Source organism: Eucyclogobius newberryi, unplaced genomic scaffold, assembly GCF_026437365.1.
Source record: "Eucyclogobius newberryi isolate DKJ021-1_F unplaced genomic scaffold, fEucNew1.0.hap1 SCAF_3, whole genome shotgun sequence".
Taxonomy (NCBI): domain Eukaryota; kingdom Metazoa; phylum Chordata; class Actinopteri; order Gobiiformes; family Gobiidae; genus Eucyclogobius; species Eucyclogobius newberryi.
The window spans coordinates 32917015-32939623 of record NW_027315945.1 but is presented as its reverse complement, the minus strand read 5'-3'; the positions used below and the strand labels follow the sequence as shown (position 1 = coordinate 32939623).

At 41.7% G+C, this 22609-nt stretch overlaps 1 protein-coding gene across 3 annotated transcripts; it reads left to right on the top strand.

Moving 5' to 3' along the window:
• The first annotated feature begins 261 nt into the window (after positions 1-261).
• pex5 (peroxisomal biogenesis factor 5) lies at positions 262-22403 on the top strand. Of its 3 annotated transcripts, XM_072460417.1 has the most exons (17): positions 262-356; positions 5176-5321; positions 6091-6129; positions 7568-7685; positions 8219-8362; positions 8447-8531; positions 9210-9297; positions 10427-10549; positions 12468-12581; positions 14228-14311; positions 14550-14669; positions 15251-15394; positions 15485-15555; positions 16360-16581; positions 17924-18089; positions 19510-19667; positions 20358-22403. In XM_072460417.1, the coding sequence occupies exons 2-17, from the start codon at positions 5208-5210 to the stop codon at positions 20620-20622; spliced, it is 2055 nt and encodes a 684-aa protein (XP_072316518.1). In that variant the 5' UTR covers positions 262-356; positions 5176-5207; the 3' UTR covers positions 20623-22403. The 3 variants fall into 3 exon arrangements, with proteins under 3 accessions (XP_072316518.1, XP_072316519.1, XP_072316520.1); XM_072460418.1 differs by lacking the exon at positions 12468-12581 and having other exon boundaries at positions 263-356; XM_072460419.1 differs by lacking the exons at positions 10427-10549; positions 12468-12581 and having other exon boundaries at positions 264-356.
• The last annotated feature ends 206 nt before the right edge of the window (positions 22404-22609 follow it).

Sequence of the window (22609 nt, the reverse complement as noted above, 5' to 3'; positions counted from 1 at the left end):
ACATGGCTGCTGGACCCTGGACGCTTGTTACTGCAGGTAACAGGCATACCTCTAGCGTTCTACGCCCTGCGCGCTGCTCCGTTCCGTTTGCGCCGCGCTCCTCCGTTACGTCCTGACGTCCCCGTGCGTAAAGCCGTTCGTGAATCTCGGTCGTGACGCCGCCGTGAGAGACTCCAGTCCCGGGTCCAGGCGCGAGCAGCAGAAGCACCGGAGCTCCGCGGGTCATGGAAGAAGAAAGAGGCTGAAAAAGAGAGGAGTTTTCTGCTCTTTTAGGACCGGGCCGGTGCGGGGAAGCGACCCGAACACACGCCGGGGACAGAGCGACGCAACCCGGGTTTAGCTGCGGCTGTGGTCGGGTAAAAACATCAGTATTTTCCACATAATGTTGTATAAGCTGCGACTGCATTTATGATTATGTTTATTTAATTAATGTTATGTAGTTTGAATGCCACTTGTTTCGCTCGTTGTAAAACAGTTTGTATTATTATGTCAATGTGTTTTATTATAATAGTAGAAGAAGAAGAGGTAAAATGCACCCACTAGTTTCCAGTTTATTATTATATTATCTCGTTAACAGACAATGACAGATCAAATGTAGACTGTTAGACCACTGTTTTCTTCTTTATAAATGGAAAACGTTGAACTATTTGCTCTTTTTAAGCAGCAGAAGTGTGTGTGCATGGTTCACTGCAGCAGCTAGCACCTCTGGCTAATGCTAACACATGAAGCAGCACTAATGCTTTGCACACTTGTCTATTTCATATCACTAACGGTTTATTTCCTCTTCACAGCCAGTATATACATTTCATCTTTGTATTCCGATAGATTTAGGTTTGTTTTTTTGCCGAAAATGTGGCGTTAATAGCTTAAAATTAGCCTTTGTATACTTTGTTGACATGTGCACAAGCAGGTTTCCAAAGTACACAGTCACAATCAGAAATATTTCCCAAAGTTCTGTCTTTTCTTATGTATACTTAGTCAAGTCTTTACTTGTTTACATGTCTTCTGTCTTGCATTTATTCAGTTACATTTTTTCTTTTTAATTGCTTGACAACGCATGCATTCACTGTGTGGGCGTTCACCTCTCCACAGATCTGACGTGTGACTGTTTACTTAGGACATCGGACACGTTTCTTAAGAGCAAAGGAAGATGCTCAAAATATTTCTCAAATATCAAACGACAGACAAAAGACGCAAATCTATTCAACATTTTCACCAAAAAGATGTCATTTCAAAATAATGATATTTTTTTAATTGTTTCAGTTAAATTAAATCAAATAACACGATAAACTGCTCAAATAAACTCGATCAACCCTAATTTGAAATGTTTTGCGACTTGAAACGATGACAACTGCAGCTTTTTACTAGAATGTAAGAATAAAATGTAGTTCTTTAGTAGCATTTTATGTTATTTTAATTTTTTAGACTATAAACTTGCTTTTCAACACAAATTAGTGGTACTTTTATGTTTCCATGCGTTTTTTTTACTCATTCATGCTAAAACTGTTCAAGAAAGCTACATTTTCGTCCCGTTTATGCTATTTCTTTTGGCATCAACACTTGCTCAAACATCTATTTTCGATAATAGTTTTAGTGTTTTCTGTGACACTCTTGGCGGTCGCAGTCGCAGTAGTTCTGTTCGACTGTGGTGAAAAGTGCGCGGCGCCGAGCTGAGAAAGCAGAGTCGGGCCGGCCGGCGCTCGGAGGTTTGACCCACGTCTGATAACGTGTATTAATATCTTTTCTAATCCTCTTACACACTCGACCTTGATCACAAATGCATCTGCTGTCAATTTGATAATAAAACACGCTTACAAAATCTGCTATTTTTACTCTGGCGTCACGCTCTCCGGACACCTGTAACGTTAAAGAGGTTTGTACGACTAATTTAGTGCTTTTATACGTGTAATCCCGCTACGTTAATGGCTGTAAATGTTGAAAGTATTAAATGTTTTCTGCAGTCTTCCGCTTACTGGCTCTAAGCGGCGAAACGGGGAATTATTATGCAAGAGAAGTTAGTGGGCTGGAAAGAGGCAGATGGGACGAGGGTTATGAGCAGAGCGGAGCTGTCGACCTCTGGGATTTCACCTCGCTCCACTTGTTAATTGTGTTAATGCCACGGACTGAGCGGCTCACAAACCTGTGCTTTACCTCTGTGGGTGTATGTCTGTGTGTGTTTGTGGATGTGTGTCTGTGGGTGTATGTCTGTGTGTGTTTGTGGATGTGTGTCTGTGGGTGTATGTCTGTGTGTGTTTGTGGATGTGTGTCTGTGGGTGTATGTCTGTGTGTGTCTGTGGGTGTTTGTGGATGTGTGTCTGTGGGTGTATGTCTGTGTGTGTCTGTGGGTGTCTGTGGGTGTGTGTCAGTGTGTGTTTGTGGATGTGTGTCTGTGGGTGTATGTCTGTGTGTGTCTGTGGGTGTTTGTGGATGTGTGTCTGTGGGTGTATGTCTGTGTGTGTCTGTGGGTGTATGTCTGTTTGTGGATGTGTGTCTGTGGGTGTGTGTCTGTGGATGTGTGTCTGTGGGTGTTTGTGGATGTGTGTCTGTGGGTGTGTGTCTGTGGATGTGTGTCTGTGGGTGTGTGTCTGTGGGTGTGTGTCTGTGGGTGTGTGTCTGTGGGTGTGTGTCTGTGGATGTGTGTCTGTGGGTGTTTGTGGATGTGTGTCTGTGGGTGTGTGTCTGTGTGTCTGTGGGTGTGTGTCTGTGGGTGTGTGTCTGTGGATGTGTGTCTGTGGGTGAATGTCTGTGGGTGTGTGTCTGTGGGTGAGTGTCTGTGGGTGAGTGTCTGTGGGTGAGTGTCTGTGGGTGAGTGTCTGTGGGTGAGTGTCTGTGGGTGAGTGTCTGTGGGTGAGTGTCTGTGGGTGAGTGTCTGTGGGTGTGTGTCTGTGGGTGTGTGTCTGTGGGTGAGTGTCTGTGGGTGAGTGTCTGTGGGTGAGTGTCTGTGGGTGAGTGTCTGTGGGTGTGTGTCTGTGGATGTGTGTCTGTGGGTGAGTGTCTGTGGGTGTGTGTCTGTGGGTGTGTGTCTGTGGGTGTGTGTCTGTGGGTGTGTGTCTGTGGGTGAGTGTCTGTGGGTGTGTGTCTGTGGGTGAGTGTCTGTGGGTGAGTGTCTGTGGGTGAGTGTCTGTGGGTGAGTGTCTGTGGGTGTGTGTCTGTGGGTGTGTGTCTGTGGGTGTGTGTCTGTGGATGTGTGTCTGTGGATGAGTGTCTGTGGGTGTGTGTCTGTGGGTGTGTGTCTGTGGGTGAGTGTCTGTGGGTGTGTGTCTGTGGGTGAGTGTCTGTGGGTGAGTGTCTGTGGGTGAGTGTCTGTGGGTGAGTGTCTGTGGGTGAGTGTCTGTGGGTGAGTGTCTGTGGGTGAGTGTCTGTGGGTGAGTGTCTGTGGGTGAGTGTCTGTGGGTGTGTGTCTGTGGGTGTGTGTCTGTGGGTGAGTGTCTGTGGGTGAGTGTCTGTGGGTGTGTGTCTGTGGGTGTGTGTCTGCGGGTGAGTGTCTGTGGGTGTGTGTCTGCGGGTGCCTGCGGGTGCCTGCGGGTGTCTGCGGGTGTCTGTGGGTATAAATACATCAAATAAAGTCAAAATTAGAACATCGTAAAAACCTGTCATGGGCACTTTAAAACGGGAGTTATAAAAAGAGGCTCATTTGAACAAGTATCGATGCCAAAAATAAAATAAAATCACAAATGGGACAAAAATAATTGACCTTTTCTGAACAGTTTTAGAACGAGCTTGAACTTTGTCAGAACTGGTAATAAACCACACGGAAACAGAGAAAGTGCAGCGATATACTCAAAAATATGTTCTCAAGTGGAATCCTTTAAGCTTCATCGTCAAACTTTGTAATTTGGCTTTTTAAAACATTTTTATTTCCATTTTATTCATGTATTTTATTAAACCCACATGCATGAAGCACAGAACAAGACACAAAGTCACTTCATACGAACATTTAACCTGGTCCTAATTGTGTAGTCCGGCGTAAATAGAGCTGGGTTTCGATTCAAATTTCAAGAATCGATTCGATTCCGATTTTTACGTTTCAAAATCGTTTTTTTTAGATTTTCTCAGATCCCATCCGATTCGATCCGATTTCGATTCGATCCGGGGGTTAATGTTATTAAAAATGAAAAATGTATTTGAACTGTTTCCTTCACTTCATGACTGTGTAGAGAAGCAACATATTAAAACTAGTATTATATCAATATTAAACAGCAAATCTTACAAGTATTGGTAGTTACTGATGGAAGACTGATGAAAAGGTTAAGGGTCAATCTACCTTCAAGAAAGATAATCCAGGAGTCCTGAATTATCTTTTTTGAAGGTAGATTGAAGTTCACAGAGGGAAATGTAGAAAAGAATTTTAATTTAGAAAAAAAAAAAATTGATCTTTGGACGTACGAATCGATAATCGGTCATTAAAGGCGGTATGGACGATTTTTCGGCAATTTGAGAACTCAGGCGGAAGTGCTCATGCCACTCCCCCGTGCGGGCTGATACAACACACACGTGCGTTTGTTTATTAGCGCAACGGAGCGCATCGCTCGTCTCCCGTAGATTTCTGTCCACTTCTGCGTCAGCTCGAACTGTCTTTCTCCGTCTTCATTTTGCCCCGTACACTGAGGGAACTATATTATGATAGATCCATGCGCTTAGGCACGTGGAAACGTGGGGACGAGCCTGACGCGGCTGCAGGTGAACGATAGGTGCGTTTTATGATTGATACGTGGCAGGACTAATGATTTATCCACGCCACGAGGAAATATGATAAAAAAATTGCTGAAAAAAAATCGTCCATACCACCTTTTAATATGCGAATCGATTAAAAATCGGAAAATCGATTATTTCAATCCAGCTCTAGGCGTAAACCTCCCATATTGTCCAAAGTGTGTCCAATTTTTCCATTTTAACCATGATTTTGTGACTTAAACATTCAACCATCGAGAGATTCATCTTCAGATAAATCGATTTCACAAAATAATCGTTAGTTGCTGCACTGCTCGTCGTAATTTCTCGTCCAAATTTTTTTTTATCAGAACTAGATACTCATTTGAACAATAAGCCGAACTGAAGAAATCAAATCAATGTGACAAGTAAAAACAAAACAAAAACAAGTGGTTTCCTGGTTACTTTACTCATCAAACTTTGTGCTCAGTAACACATAATTTATTCACTCTCCCTGATTTCCAGGTGTTTCGGGGTTGGCCTCTTCTGCTGTTGCCATGGCAATGCGGGACTTGGTGGAGACAGAATGTGGAGGATCGAATCCCCTAATGAAGCTGACGGGTCACATGACCAAAGAGGGCGGGGCCTGGAGACACCGCTCCACGCCCACGGTGAGTCTGAGGTTTTACTCATGAAACACGTCATTTAGTTTATTTAGTTTTGTTAAATTAAAGTTATTTTATTAAAAAACAAAAAACTGTTCTAAAGTGTATATATTTTGACGATAGATATAATTAAAACCACTTAATTTTGCTTCTAAAATAGTCACAATTTCCATATTTTAGCGTAACCACGATGGTGAGAATAAACACATTGATTTAACGATTCTTCGCGATTATTAAAATCTCAAATTTTTCTTTCCTTTTTTAAACTTTCTGAATGATGAATTTGACCGAAACGGCAAGATTTAACGAAAGCATTTTACATTTAAATTTACTTAATTTTGCTTCTAAAATCATCACATTTCTTTTAATTGAACTAAAAAAAAATCATAATTTGGTTAAAATTGTTTCACTTTTCTACAAATGTAATGAAAAAAGGTAAATTTGTCTTCTAAAAATGTCACAATCATAATTTTTACGAATATATTGTGACCTAAATATTCACGATTATTGATTTAATATAATAATCTTAAACCTATACTATACTTCTTTTAACTTATACTTCTACTTCTTATACCTTCTTTTAAAGTCTGAATCTCCTCCAGTCTCTTTGTTTGGAGTCAGTTTAGTTTATTTAATGCACAGAAAACATATGTCCCGCCGGAGGACGTATGGTAAATGTGTTCTGCGTCTGGTCTTCTGCTCTTCGTCTCTTGGAAACGTGATCGTGGTCAAACTGATTCCACTCAATGGAACGTGATCTTGTTTGTCGTTTCAGATTCCTCCTGTTCCCATCGAGATCGCGTCTGAGGAAGAGGTCAGTGCGGCCGATTGACCTCTAACATCTCATAATGTGCTTCAAATCTGAGCGTTTTACTGACCATTACGACAATATTGGAGACGATTGTGATACGGCGCTTGTACAGTGTCGGGATTTTTTAATACACTTTTAGATACAATCATCGCTGTCAATTCAAAACCAATACAAGAAATAGGTTCAAGCCTTGATGTATTAGTCAAACACTTTCAAAATAAAAACAGAGACGGAGACAAAACCAAGGCTGAATAAATTTTGGCTGATTTTAACAGTTTTGGTGTATTTTAGTTTAGAAACCAAAAAATGAACTAAGTATTTGAAAAAAAAGACGTGTTGAATCTCATGAATGGATGGATTAGAAGGAAAATCATGCGTAAAATCAGCCTTTTTCAATGTTTTTTAATTGTTTTTTTATTGAAGAAAAACACAGATCAATCTAAACTTATGTATAAATAAAGATACAATAACAACAATGACAGAAAAGACAAAAACAAAGTACAGACGGCGCAGAACCAGAGAAATATCGTAGTGTATATTATTATATTATTTGAGATGACTGTTTTAAAGAATAATAATGCTTCCAGATGAAAATAAAGAACGAGGTTAGAGCATACCAGGTCCAAAATTATGAATCCCATTTAGTCCAGTTTTTGTCAAATTTGTCCTTTTCCAAGTTCAGTCCGTATCTGTTTTTCCCCATGTTCCGTACGTCTATGTCGGTCCAGCCCTTTATTGTTCATGCCGTTTATGTCATCCATTTTATTGTGAAGGCCTTTTTCTCAGCTGCCGAAAGTATCTTCCAGAGAAATCCATTCCTTTTGTCCACGGCAGAAGTTCTGAGGCCCAAATACATAGTTCTAAACTAAGTCAGATGTGATGGTCTTCAACGTCTTCAATATAAGAACTGTACATTTCTGTCATTGTATGTTGAGCTCGTCGCGATATCAATATTGTTGTGTCAGCCGATATTGATGCCTTTGCGAGTTTTTATTTATTTATAGGAGATCTTCTACTGAAAGTGTTTTTCAGACTTCCTATAAGTGACCTGTTCTTTTCTTCTGTATCTACCTCTGTATCTACCTGCGTTGCACCAATGAAATTTCCCCATGTGGGACAATAAAGGAATATCTTATCTTATCTTATCTTATCTTATCTTATCTTATTTATATATATATATATATATATATATATATATATATATATATATATATATATATATATATATATATATATATATATATATATATATATATATATATATATATATATATATATATATATATATATATATATATATATATATATATATATATATATATATATATATATATATATATATATATATATATATATATATATATATATATATATATATATATATATATATATATATATATATATATATATATATATATATATATATATTCCTTGTCCGCAGCTGGTGAATGAGTTCCTCCAGGCCCCGCCGCAACCGCCCCAAACCTTCGATATGGGACAGCTGCTGGAGGAGATGCAGCAGATCGACCAGCAGAGCTACAGACCAGCGCCACAGAGAGGTTAGAACCACTATCCACTGTATGTGTGTGTGTCTGTGCCTGTCTGTGTGCGTCTGGATGGAGTCTGGGTTTGAGTTCCGAAGCCCGACCGGGAAAAGCCGTAGCGTCGCAGCAGTTAAAACTGGGTGAAGTCGAGCAAACGGACGTCTGTTAAATCCGGCCGAGAGAAGAGCGCGGGCGTCTCTTTGTCGTCCACACAGCGCCTCCCTCTGGTCAAATCAGGGATGTCGAGATCAAAACGATAATTGAAATTATTCAGGTCACAATGTAAGAGCTAAAACGTAATAATTGTGACAGTTTTAGAAGCAAAATCTTGTCTTTTTGATTCAATCGATCGCTGAAAAGTACTTTTCATCCTGCCATTTACTTTTTTTTTTGTCCTTCATACAGTTATATTTCGTAAAGCTGGTCCCAAACTTGAGAAATAAGAACTCGTCAGACAGTGGGAACAAAAGAAAATTTCAAGATTTAATTAAAGCTTGTTTGACACTCTTGACCTTGACCGACCTGACGGGGGCGCTGCACCGTTTCAGCTCCGGACGTGGCAGCCCTGGCGCTCTCCGGTGACTGGGCGGCCGAGTTCGTCTCCGGGCCCGACTCGGCCGCCGCCCCCCTCGTGGCTCTGGGCGACGCCGCCGACGCCGACTGGACCAAAGAGTTCATCGCCGACGCCGCAGGTACGTTCCACTTCCTGTTCGGAGACTTTTAGACGTACAAACTCTTTTAAAAGTGACTCGTCGTTTGTTTCTGACTCTCTTAAGATCCCGGACGCTGGGCTGAGGAGTATCTGGAGCAGTCGGAGGAGAAGCTGTGGTTGGGAGACTTGGGAGACAAAGAGAGCGAGTGGTGAGGATTCTAAGACATGACGCTAGCAGTGGACTAAGACGGCCTTTTTAATGAGTCAACTTGTAAAACGAGGATCTCTAGACGATAAAAGACTTTCCGGATACATTATCAACCAAATGAAGGTGTAAATATGGTGACTGGAGGCTTCTAGTTGGAGAATATTTACAAAGAAAGTGTATTATTGATGTTTTTTTTTGTTTTAATTGTCCTTTTTTGATATTTTGACTTTGTAATTTCACTGTCTATGTTACAAGAGGGTATTTCTAAGGTGTTTTAGAACTTGTGTTGTCCTGATAACGATTAAAATGTTCAAAATACGATGATGATTTTTGAGTCAGAGTTGCAGCCCTGGGTGAACCTGAACTGTGACACGCATTAAACTTTCACGTTTATGTAGATCAATGCTTACTGCACCCTGTTTAATCTCTTGTTTTTTAATGAGGTAAATGTGTTTTTAACAGTAAAAACTAATCAAGTCTCCAAAACAGTGAATCTAAATTGTGTTTTAGTGTTTTACTTCACATACTTACAATCGAGTCAACCGCATCAGTACTGTTTTTTTTTTGGAAACAATGTGAAAGAAAGTTATTTTGTGTCAACAGTTTTCTTGAACTTTTCACTTTTGCGACATTACGTTCACATCTTCTTTTCGTTTTTCCTTTGTTTTTTCCGCGACAGGACGAAGGAATATCAAGCGGAGGATTTGAGGCAAGCGGCGAACGAACTCGTCGCAAAAGTCGACGATCCTAAGTTGCAAAACACAGAGGTGGGTTTTCATGTCTTTTCACTACTTTATTTTGCCATTTCATTTGATCTTTTTTCGTCCGGCGACTCGTTTTGCTCTCGTATAATCTCCTCGAGAACCAGTACGCACGATATCAATACAAACCACATCGTACACAATGTCAATATCGATGTTTTTATTGCGACTTATGTCATTAAATTGGTGTGATTTCTGGTGCGTTCACGTCACACTTGGTCCCGGTTTGAGCCCGGTTCAGTTCGGTCAAGTGTGAACGCATCTTTTAATTAAAAAAAATGACATTGTCTTTTAAATTTTGTGTTTTAATTCATTTTTTCGAGCGGTTCCATTAGAGGTGGGCGACGTTGGCGATTGTGGAGTTTCCCGATAACGATAAACAGGTGATATTTTGTCTTTTAAACAAACTCGTTGAGGTTTAATTATCAGACGAGGGCAGAAATGTCACTCTATATCGTTATTTGACTGTTCACAACGTACCTTTTTTCCATCCGCCGCAATCTTCTCGCTATTAGGGCCGCGAGATTATTGAAATAATTGTAATAATCGTATAATCGTTAACTGGGACACATACACAGATTATAAAATGTGCCGTAATTCTTTGAAAATTACGTGGAAAATGTGTAAATTTAGTACCGTATTTTCCGGACTATAAGTTGCACCTTTTTTCATAGTTTTGGCCGGGGTGCAACTTATACTTATATTTATACTTATACTCCGAAGCGACTTCTATGTGATAATATTTGTTATTTTCACACTTGCAACTGCATTTCATACTCCAGTGCGACTTATATATGTTTTGTTTTTTCTTCTCTATTATGCATTTTTTGGCTGGTGCGACTTATAGTCCGGAAAATACGGTATACTCAAGTTCCAAAATATGCCAATACGTTTTTAGGATTCACATTGAGCCGTAATTCCGTGAAAATGACGTGGAAAATGAGTAAATTCAGTATATTTAGTCCATTAATGTGCTGCTCGAACGGCTTCAATTCAGCTTCAACTGGGTCAAATTGAGTTAACAATCGCGACAATACGCTTCGCACTCCGACACATCGCCCACCTCTAGGCTCCGCCCCCCGTTCTCTCTCTCTCATAACTGCCTGTCTTGTCATTTCTCATTGTCGCTGTGTAGTTCCTGCGCTTCGTTAGGCAGATTGGGGAGGGCAGTGTGACAGTGGAGAGCAGCACAGACAAACAGCTCACAGATAATGCTCAGGCCCAGGAGGCTCAAAACTGGGTCTCCAGCTTCAACCAGGTACGGGTCAGTGCCCTCGCCCAACCGGGACAGTGCTTCGGGTTCACTTCTCCCGCGGCTTGTGCTCATTTCGCCCCCGGGTTTAACGAGAAACTGCATTGTACAAGGCGGTTGTGAGGATAATTAACGATAGCAGGGCTTGATTTTAACGCTAGTCAAAACGCTGGTAGAAGCTTTGATTTGCTGCTTATGAATTTACTTGCTTTTAATGCCGTGTTAGTGTATTTTGTAAAAGTTTATATGAAAAATGTATTAAAGGACACGTATTATGCAAAATGTACTGTTTGTTTTCTCTTTTTTAATCTTTTAACCACATTAAAACTAGAGCTGGGTTGAAAAAATCGATTTTCCGATTTTTAATCGATTTGCATATTAATGACCGATTATCGATTCGTACGTCCAAAGATAGATATTTTTTTTTATTTATTTTTTTAATTTAAAAACAAACATTTAAAAAAAATAATAATAATAATTTTTTATATATATATATATATATATATATATATATATATATATATATATATATATATATATATATATATATATATATATATATATATATATATATATATATATATATATATATATATATATATATATATATATAAATTATTTTTATTTTTTTTTAAATGTTTGTTTTTAAATTAAACATTTTTATTTATTTATTTTTTTTGAAAAATGCTCAACGTTTACATTTTATACTTCCAGTTTCAGTACTGGCAGTGTGTGAGCAGTTTTAAAATAAAAATGCTTTTGGTAGCAACCGCTTTTGGGTGAATTCTTAATTATTTTCAAGCATAATAATAATGCACTGGTTAGTGTCCCAGTAGAATCCACTGTTGCAGATGTCGTCACCTCAATCATGTCCTCCATTTATTGTCCTGAATTATCTTTCTTGAAGGTAGATTGACCCTTAACCTTTTCATCAGTCTTCCATCAGTAACTACCAATACTTGTAAGATTTGCTGTTTGATATTGATATAATACTAGTTTTAATATGTTGCTTCTCTACACAGTCATGAAGTGAAGGAAACGGTTCAAATACATTTTTCATTTTTAATAACATTAACCCCCGGATCGAATCGAAATCAGATCGAAATCGGATCGAATCAGATTTGAATCTGAGAAAATCGGGAAACCCATTTTGAAACGTAAAAATCGGAATCGAATCGATTCTTGAAATTTGAATCGAAACCCAGCGCTAATTAAAACATTGTTCCATCATTAAAATCATAGTTATATTTAGCTTCATCTTGTTAAGTCAGAAAACGCTCTGTTTCAAGTTTCCCCAATTTGTGACATCAGAAGTAGAGCACAGAAATCTTAAGTTTATGTATATTGCAATTGCGCGCTCGTGTTAGCATGTTGGGACAGGCTAGCTTTTGTTTTTTTCGCCATGGTAATTCCTTCATCCAGTAGATGGAGCTCTAACACAAATCCTGATAAGGGAACGCCTCACAGGTATAAAAGAAGTGTGTGCTTTCAGTAGATACATTTTTTTCTAAAACGAGAGATGTCTAAGCAAAGGGGTTAGGGTTGAGAACATGTTTAAAGGCCAAGAACATTACAAAAAATGCATAATATGTGTCCTTTTAGTTTGGTGAATAGTAATATATAACCTTGGCTTATAGATGACATTGTGCGTCTTAAGACCATCAAGCCCTGATAAACAGCCATTCAAAAGTCATAAGCCTAATTAGTGTGTACCTCTAAATAGTGTTGTTTTACTACCAAGTGCAGCTTCTGAGTTGAATATTTTCCCATAATTTTCCCTGCTCTTGTACTTGGTGTGTCATTTCACCGTTTAACCATTCGTCTGCTCTCCCTGCTGCTTCAAAATGCTCCCACTTTATCCCACAAATGTCCCCACCTCACCACAAACTGTCCAAACACCTCCCCGCTTCTCACACCATCGTAGTTCCTGGTGGAAACAGGGGGAGGCAGCCTTCCTCTGGAGGCTCCAGAGAAGGACCAGACCATTGACAAAGATAAAGCTAAACAGGCAGAGAAGTGGGCAAAGGTCGTCAGGCAGGTACGGCCGCTCAGACTAGACAAAGCATGACTTATTACACTTTTACTATGACTTTGTTCTGACTTTTAAATGGTTTCTGTGCACAATAGCAGCTATTAGTGTTAGCTCAGCGTTAGCACAGGTTTACCACGGAGTCAGTCACCAGAGTCAGGCTCACCGCAGAGTCAGGCTCACCGCAGAGTCAGGCTCACCGCAGGGTCAGGCTCACCGCAGGGTCAGGCTCACCGCAAGGTCAGGCTCACCGCAGGGTCAGGCTCACCGCAGGGTCAGGCTCACCGCAGGGTCAGGCTCACCGCAGGGTCAGGCTCACCGCAGAGTCAGGCTCACCGCAGAGTCAGGCTCACCGCAGGGTCAGGCTCACCGCAGGGTCAGGCTCACCGCAGGGTCAGGCTCACCGCAGGGTCAGGCTCACCGCAGGGTCAGGCTCACCGCAGGGTCAGGCTCACCGCAGAGTCAGGCTCACCGCAGAGTCAGGCTCACCGCAGAGTCAGGCTCACCGCAGGGTCAGGCTCACCGCAGGGTCAGGCTCACCGCAGGGTCAGGCTCACCGCAGGGTCAGGCTCACCGCAGGGTCAGGCTCACCGCAGAGTCAGGCTCACCGCAGAGTCAGGCTCACCGCAGAGTCAGGCTCACCGCAGGGTCAGGCTCACCGCAGGGTCAGGCTCACCGCAGGGTCAGGCTCACCGCAGGGTCAGGCTCACCGCAGGGTCAGGCTCACCGCAGGGTCAGGCTCACCGCAGGGTCAGGCTCACCGCAGGGTCAGGCTCACCGCAGGGTCAGGCTCACCGCAGGGTCAGGCTCACCGCAGGGTCAGGCTCACCGCAGAGTCAGGCTCACCGCAGAGTCAGGCTCACCGCAGGGTCAGGCTCACCGCAGGGTCAGGCTCACCGCAGGGTCAGGCTCACCGCAGGGTCAGGCTCACCGCAGGGTCAGGCTCACCGCAGGGTCAGGCTCACCGCAGGGTCAGGCTCACCGCAGGGTCAGGCTCACCGCAGGGTCAGGCTCACCAGCGAGACAGAGTCACCAGCGAGACACCACAGAAATAATATTCTGATAAAAACAATCTGATAGTCTTTGTTTTAAATAATATAGTTAGTTGGTTATATTTTACGTACTGTGGAACATTCTAGACAAAGAAATTAGTCAGCGATTTTGAAATTCTCAACCAAATAAAGGAAGTATGAAGGTTTATAGGCAGAGAATACTTACTAATACAGTTTATTATTGATGAAAATCTGAATCGTTTGTTATAGAACAGTATCTTCATGTGTTTTTAGTCTGTATAGTGCAGATAACGATTAGTAATCTAAAAATACAGCTCCGATGATCTTTTTATAGCTGACTAGTCACAATTAGTCGATTAATCCACAGCTCTAAAAGCAATAACATCACCACAGAGACGAGTGCGGCTTTAGATGCACTGGACTGACAGAAGAGACTTTGAACGTATTTGTTACATACATATTTACATGTGAATATGCAGCGCTACGCACCGCAAACCTTTTCAAAAATCAAATTTACGTTGAGGAAATAATGGGACATTTCATTTCATTTCCATTGCTTTCTGTTCTTGTCCTTCTGAATGCCACTTGATCCGTTCCCCTCCAGAATGGACGGGCTAATCTTTTCCTCTCCCGTGTGATCAGGTTTCCGCGGACTCAGCAGAGGCTTGGGTGGACGAGTTTGCCACGGCTGGGCCAGATTTCCAGCAGGCCAAGGCAGCGGTCGAGGTAAACCACTTCCTCTGTAACGTGTAATATCATCAAGGCTTTTATATCAAACTGTTTTAAGGGACTTTACATATTTTTATACACACATTAAAGGAAGTTTGGTCTCTGTGTCAATAATCCTGAATAATCCTTATATGTGGATGTTTCTTCTCACTGTATTCGTAACGCTGACCTTGATATGGCGTCTTCTCTAGTTGTATCTGTAGTAAACGTGTCACGTATTTGGCGTTTGTCTCAGAGCGATGTGGATTTCTGGGAGAAGCTGCAGGAGGAGTGGGAGGAAATGGCCAAGCGAGACGCAGAGAGTCATCCCTGGTTGTCCGACTTCGATCAGCTGCTCAGCTCTTCCTATGACAAGGTGATATATCCCTTTTTATTTTTTTTAATAAACTGAACAGGATGTGGTTTAAATGTGACCGGTTTTAATGGTTGTAGAAGCACGTTCACCACATTTTGAATACATTCTCAATGGTATTAAATCTAAAATGTTTGAAGTAAGACAATGACAAGTGTTTATAGAATTATTCCCGAACCATAAGGATTGGCAATTGCTTATAAATTTGTATAAATAATAAATATAAATATACAATAATTAAAATAAAATATTAGGCCAAACCAAATTGAATTACCCGATTTTTTTTTTCAGACTGGAAAATCCACAAAAGTATAACTGTTCTATAATTTTTATTTATTTTATTTATTTATTTTATTTATTTCTGAGTGAAAAAATAATGTCACTTTAGTCCTTTTATCTCAATCTAAACTTTGTGCCAGTCGGTCAGAAACTTTCCCCATAAACCAGGTCAAAACATCCAGAGTTCGACCGTTTTAACATCAAATTCCATCATCCATCTCCATCTTAAACCGTTATGACATCACACGTATATCATTAAAATGCAATGTTGATTGAGGAGGACGCTGTCGTTTCGTCCTGATCAGGGATACCAGTTTGAAGAGGAAAACCCGTATTTATCGCACCCGGACCCGTTGTCAGAAGGCGTGAAGCGGATGGAGGCGGGCGACATTCCCGGGGCCGTGCGCTTCTTTGAAAGCGCCGTGCAGAAAGAACCAGAGAATCAGCTGGTGAGGACGCTTCACTTTATGACATTAGAGGCTTTCTATGCGTGATTATATCCGGCTTTTTCATCTACATCACTTGTTTTGAACCGGCAGGCGTGGCAATACCTGGGCACGTGTCAAGCTGAGAATGAGCAGGAGTTTGCAGCCATCAGCGCCCTCCGGAGGTGAGAATGTTGTACCAGAAAAACATTATTTCTTCTGATTCTTGGCAGTTTGGTGCAGTTATATTAAGTTACTGTATAATATAATACTGTGAGTGCATGGTACAATAAAGGACAAACCGTGATCAGGTCAAAATACAGACTTTAGTGTCGGTGCTGAGCTTTTTTCAGCTTTTAACCAAGTTTTAGAGTTAAAAGCAAGTCCAGGTTGAGCTCGGCTGCACTTTTAAGGCAAATATACTGATTCTGGTCTTTATATTTGCCTATACTAACTTGTTTAGTCCTTTTTAAAGGGGGAAACAAACCTTATTTTTACTGACAAACAAGTTATTTCTCAGCGATGAGTTTATAAGCACTTTTCACAACTTTCAGAGCCCAGAGCAGAGATTATAGTTGCTCTAAAGCTAACAAACATTAGCATGATAACAGTGGTCATATTCTGTTTACCATAAGATCTGCTTTTATGATATATCTGTTCAGGGGCAAGGAAGATTTAACTTTATTACATGATCAAAAACCCTTTGTAAAGCAGACTTTTAAGTGCTTTAACCAGGCTACGTTTGTTTTTCCACTCAAAGTTGTATTTTGAGTGATTCGTTTGTGTTTGATTAACCTTTATTCTCCCGCAAACAAGACGCCATTTGCTCCATTTGGCAAACTCAAGCTCTCTCGCCAGATTCATCATTTATCAAGTCGTTTCATATCAATATAAGTCTAAACAATTCTAAATAGATACTGCACGTGCATCATGAAGCTTTCCACGCGTGACGTTTGACAGCGGCTAATGCGGTTTCTCTGGGTCCTCAGGTGTATAGAGCTGAAGAAGGACAACCTGACGGCGCTCATGGCCCTCGCCGTGAGCTTCACAAACGAGTCGCTGCACAAACAGGCGTGCGAGGCTCTGAGGGACTGGCTCAAGCACAACCCCAAGTACCACGCCGTGTGGGACCAGAGCCAGCAGGGGCAGCAGAGCGCAGGCGCCGGGGACAAGGACAAGGAGAGGGAGAGGTTCGGCTCCCTGCTTCCAGAGTGAGTATCCAGAGCGGTGCATAACGCTGTGATTAATGCTCCAATCAATAACGAACCTAAACCAAACTATTAATTGACTGTTTGTTGAATGATGTTGGCGCCTCCCATCAAAACCTGCAACAAAGCAACAAATCTTTGAGTCTTGGAACTTAAGTTTTACCAATGTCTTCCGTTATCGAGGTGCCATTTACCTCCATTTTGATTGTTATTATTAGCCTTGTAGCATATTAGCCTGCGTCATTCTTCAGGTTTATCATAAAGATGACTTGTATAAGGCAGAAAGTCTTTTTGGCTGTAAATCCCAGAGTGAGTGAGACAGAAAACAGACATTTTAGACTAAAATGTCTCGGTGGTGAGGCAGACAGTACAGTTTTTCATCTTTGAATACATTGATCCAAACTCATGCATTTTATTAAGCGTTAGTTGAATTGAATCGGGCATTAAACTTGCACTATAAAAATGTGAAGAAGGATCTAGATTTGTCAAAGATTGATACCCAGGTACTATTAGTATCACTCTCATTGACACATTTAAACACCAAAAAACTGGGACCGTGCTCTTTCAGTATCAAAACTAATATGAAAAACTTCTCCCATAACGATGACAAAATGTAGCCTTTTCTGAACAGATGAAGGATGCGTTCACACTTACACCAGGTTAAATGTGGCCCAAACTGAGCCTGCGTTCACACCTAAACTGGTCCAACTCCAGAACCACACCAGGACGAGTCGGGTGCGGTCATACTCGCTCATATCTGGTTCTAAATTGAGCCCAGTTTAGTCTCATTCGAGTCATTGTTTAGCTCTGGTCTAAACTTTTGTCCCAGTTTTGTTTTTTGAAAGCAACAAGAGTCTGCACCAGAATAAAACCAGGACCAAACGAATACAAGTCATTGTCTTTATCTTTTATCAGAACTAATTAAGACCATGTGGAAATATGAAAGAAACGGCCATTGTTTTGTGTTGAAGAATTTTTGTGTCTAAAAAGTGTTTTTATTTTATTGTCAATGGTGGTGGTATCAAAATCAATGTCTAACTTGAAATCCTTTCTTGCACATCAAAATCGCGTTACATACAACATAAAACTGATAAAAGCAAGATGTATCAAATCAAATAAGGCATGCATCAAAGAGAGACTATTTAAACTCACTATAAGATGAAAATAGCCTCAGTATGCACACAAAATGTACAGTTAAATTTATAGATGTAGTGCAGAAAGTGGTCGATTTAAATAGTAGTTGAAGTGTTCAGAAGTATTCATGAGTCCAACAGCAGAGGGACAGAACAGAGCACCAGATGGTTGAAGGGTCATGTGACTGACACTTCCTGCTTCCTCTCCTCAGGTTCTTGTTCACAGAAGTGCAGGCGTTGTACCTCCAGGCGGCAAACGCTGACCCGTCTGAGGTGGACCCTCAGCTGCAGTGTGGCCTGGGAGTCCTCTTCAACCTGAGCGGAGAGTACGACAAAGCCGTGGACTGCTTCAGCGCAGCGCTCTCCGTCACGCCACAGGTCCGGCTCAGCAGAGCGTGTCCGGCTCAGACCGTTTGGAAAAGCATATTTAGTCGCGACCGTCTTTTACTTTTGGCGTCCAGAGTTCCTGTTCCGAACACTTCCCGGAGCATTTGAGAGAAGACTAAAAAACATACCGCTAATTTAGTTGTCACGTGTATTTCAGAGCATGTTTGGACGGGTCTAAAGTACAGGGTTGGCAGGTTTTATACTTATATGTTGTGTGTGATGCTGCCTTGCTCTGGAAAGCGCTTTAGTGGTCTTAGCAACAACAAAAAAAGCACTTTAAAAACAGGCTTTATCCAGACAAATATCCGTGAATACAGTGTAAAAGGTTCACGAGAGACGATGTCCTACAGATTGCACAGGGATAAACAGTGGTGACTCTTTTGATCCTGTCCGACATAGTGAGAGGTCAAAGGTTGTTTCATTTCTGCAACTCTGGCATAGAAATGACAAGATGACGGGGCGTTCACGTGCCGTTTCCCTCTGGTATTTACCATAATTCACACAGCACATGAAGACGGCATTATTTGCAGAGTTCTACAGAGCCTTTTGTGCAGCGTGTTTCAGTTCAGACGGAGACAAAGTTAGGTTGCACGTAATAGCACGGTAATAATACGGTAATAGCACAGTAACGCAGCAGTATTAGCACGGTATTCGGATGGGACTAGAATAGTAACTGGGACGTCAAGAAGGGATTAGGCATTTTGAAGATTTCCATATAACATTTTCAGGAACTAAAATGATACAAGAGTGATACAAGAGTGATACAAGAGTGATACAAGAGTGGGGCCGTGAGGTTATGTTACTAACAACGAGATAAAGTAGATTGACAGATGTGCCCTGTACTTGCCTCATAATTGCACTTTTAGTTGCCGTGTATCCTAGATTCTAGTAATTGTGAAACCAAAGGATTGCTTTCCCTGGAACGTCCCACAGTACGGCATTAAACGCCTCTATATTTTACATTTATCCAAGTACCGGTACATGGTTTAAAACTGAGCCGGTACAGGTCCATTTTATATGGAGGAATTCATGAATGCAGATTTGTTGACCTGGTTTTATGGTTCATATTTCTCTAATTACATGAAACAAAAACCAAGGTTCAACGTAATTCAGCACAAATAAACAAAAGAGCTTCAGAAAGGGAATTTACTGTCAGCTAAAAGGACCTCAAACCATAAAGTCAGGGGCAAGTTTACAAACCCAAACGAATAATGTGAAGGTTCAAAACGATACCGTCTCCGTGGCGACCAGGTGACGGGTAACCTTGTTCTGCCTGATTGACATATGTGCATCAGGCAATATCCCTGTGCACGGGCTCTCACAGAAAGCAGCCGGGAGGTGTAATGACCTGGTATGTGCTGTATTCATACTTGTCTAACGGCGTGTTTCCTCCCTTGTTTCTCTGGAAAAGGACTACCTCTTGTGGAATAAACTGGGCGCGACACTGGCCAATGGGAGTCGCTCGGAGGAGGCTGTAGCCGCTTACAGGCGAGCGCTGGAACTGCAGCCCGGCTTCATCCGCAGCCGCTACAACTTGGGAATCAGCTGCGTAAACCTGGGCGCGCACAGGTAACTGCCCATAAAAAGACGTCCGTCATTTGCAGCAAGTGTTACAGTCAAAATACACACCGTACGTGAGGTTGTTTTGATTCATTCACTGATGTATGAGCATAATTTCCGTGCTTAAACTGCTCTCGTTGTGGAGCGTTAGAACAGTGACCGTCCACCACTTGGATACAGAGTCCATGGGGAGAAGCAATGGTAATTCACATCTGAGACCAAGGCGGACTTTGAAGTGGGCGGGACTCTTGATCATGTGAACATTTTGTGTTTTTATTTACTGCAGTTTTGTAAAATAACTGAGGGGAAAAGAGAAAATTGTTTCCGACAAATATCCAAACGCTGCAGTGACATCAGAGGCATTGTAAGAGCTTTGTTCGACCACTTTTCATTTAAATAGTCAGATATTAATCCATTTACAACAATGTATATTTAATGCATTATGTAATATAGTGCAAAAGTATATATATTGGTTTTGTTCCCACATCACACAAAGACTCAATATCATACGATCTTATAAAAATTCATAGTGTAGACTTATTTTCTGTTGCAAATTGTACATGGCTTAAATGTATTGTATGTGTAAAATAAACCTCTAAACGTTTGTTGCATTCTAAAATGTTTAAATCACTAGAAAACCTTCCGAACAGAAATGTTTAATGACACGTTATCTAATCGTTGGTCGCTGCTTGTTTCCAGAGAAGCCGTGGAACACTTCCTGGAGGCCCTGTCGCTGCAGCGGCAGGCAGCAGGAGACGGGGCGAGGGCGGCGCGGGGCCCGGGAGTCGCCGCCGCCGCACTCATGTCCGACAACATCTGGTCCACTCTGCGCATGGCCCTAAGCATGATGGGAGAAAGCTCGCTGTACGGCGCGGCGGACAGGAGGGACTTGGACACTCTGCTCGCTCACTTCTGCCAGAGGGAAGTGGAGGGCACGGCCCAGGGGAGGGACAATCCAGTGTGAATGTGCTTTAGTCCATGGAGCGTGTTTGGGTACGGAACCGGGAACATCGTGGTTTAAAGGCTCGCCAGCAGAGGAAATGAGTTCACACACACACGACACGCATCGAGATTTAGACCGGGACTAGACCAGAGGTAAACCAGGACTAGACCAGAGGTAAACCAGGACTAGACCAGAGGTAAACCAGGACTAGACCAGGACTAGACCAGAGGTAAACCAGGACTAGACCAGAGGTAAACCAGGACTAGACCAGAGGTAAACCAGGACTAGACCAGGACTAGACCAGAGGTAAACCAGGACTAGACCAGGACTAGACCAGAGGTAAACCAGGACTAGACCAGGACTAGACCAGAGGTAAACCAGGACTAGACCAGGACTAGACCAGGACTAGACCAGAGGTAAACCAGGACTAGACCAGGACTAGACCAGAGGTAAACCAGGACTAGACCAGAGGTAAACCAGGACTAGACCAGAGGTAAACCAGGACTAGACCAGGACTAGACCAGGACTAGACCAGGACTAGACCAGGACTAGACCAGAGGTAAACCAGGACTAGACCAGGACTAGACCAGGACTAGACCAGAGGTAAACCAGAGGTAGACCAGAGGTAGACCAGGACTAGACCAGAGGTAAACCAGGACTAGACCAGAGGTAGACCAGAGGTAGACCAGAGGTAGACCAGAGGTAGACCAGAGGTAGACCAGAGGTAGACCAGGACTGGACCCAGGACCACATGGGGATGTAACGTTAATCGAGTTATACATCTACAGCTAAACATAGACCCTGCTCTGCTCCTTTTCAGTGCAGAAGACATGACGTGCAGCAAAGGCATTTTAAAAGGATAAATGGCATTCTGTCTTTTCTAAATATGACAATAAATATTGTTACATCCCAAGGACTAGCTCTGGAGTACACCAGGACTAGACTGTGCTCCGAGTGTGACCGCAGCCTTACAAGCAGACAGGCCTTCATACACACTCAAACACCACATCAAAAATGGAGACTAAACTGGTACTAACCCGGATAAAAACCAGGACTAGACCAAGACTAAACTGGTACTAACCCGGATAAAAACCAGGACTAGACCAAGACTAAACTGGGACTAACCCGGATAAAAACCAGGACTAAACTGGACTCAAACCAGAAGAAGACTTGGACTGGTGTGAACCGCCTTGAAAAGCTTCTGAGCAGAAGAAACTGGGACTCACTGTGATGGGACAAACCTAAGCTCTTGTTTTTGTGTCTGGTCTCTCCTCGGATCGTCGCACAACTGACTTAACCGTTCATTTTAACAGTATCCTCAATGAAGAAAGTAACGAAATGAACAACGAACAAAGTCATTTTAAGTTTGTGCTTTTCTCGTGACTTTTCCCTCACTGTAAGTACAATATTGTTGATGGGGAAAGTGTTACTGCAGTAAAATGGTGACGTAAAGAAGCCCTAACGGTATTATACACGAATTATACAAGTTTGAACATTTCCAGTTTGGTTTTGTAATTATTTTGGTCAAAAAGACAGACTGTTGTTATTCGATATGTGGCTTTGTTTAATTTAAATGCTCCGGGGGTGAAATGCACGGTGTTACAATGTTATGCTAATTGTTTTGTAATTAGTTCTCCCAATTTCTCATATTGCTCTTGTAAAGCATTTTTGCTTCATTATTAAACATGTTTTGCGATTATGTGTATTCTAATAACTTGTTGCACTATTGTTTTCAGGTCATTTCTGTCCTGGCAACAATGTTTATTATAAAATTCAGCAATAAAATGTTGATTCAAATGTCATTCTTGTTTCGGCTGCAATTTATCAACAATACAGGAATATACGAATCATTACAGTGAAGTTGTGTGAACGCTGTGTTATTTCATCATTTAGAACAGATGCTTTTTTTAGGATTATATATATACATTTGTGCCCTTAAAATGAATAGTTTAATCTATGTTCTGCTTAGACTTACATTACGAGTGCAGAAGTAGCAAGATGCCCAAAA

Excerpts from the sequence above, each read along its gene's own strand:
- pex5 (XM_072460417.1), top strand. The coding sequence starts at position 5,208 with ATGGCAATGCGGGACTTGGTGGAGACAGAATGTGGAGGATCGAATCCC. Across the intron at positions 8,532-9,209 it reads GGAGACAAAGAGAGCGAGTG|GACGAAGGAATATCAAGCGG; the intron begins GTGAGGATTCTA and ends TTTCCGCGACAG. Across the intron at positions 15,395-15,484 it reads AAGAACCAGAGAATCAGCTG|GCGTGGCAATACCTGGGCAC; the intron begins GTGAGGACGCTT and ends TTGAACCGGCAG.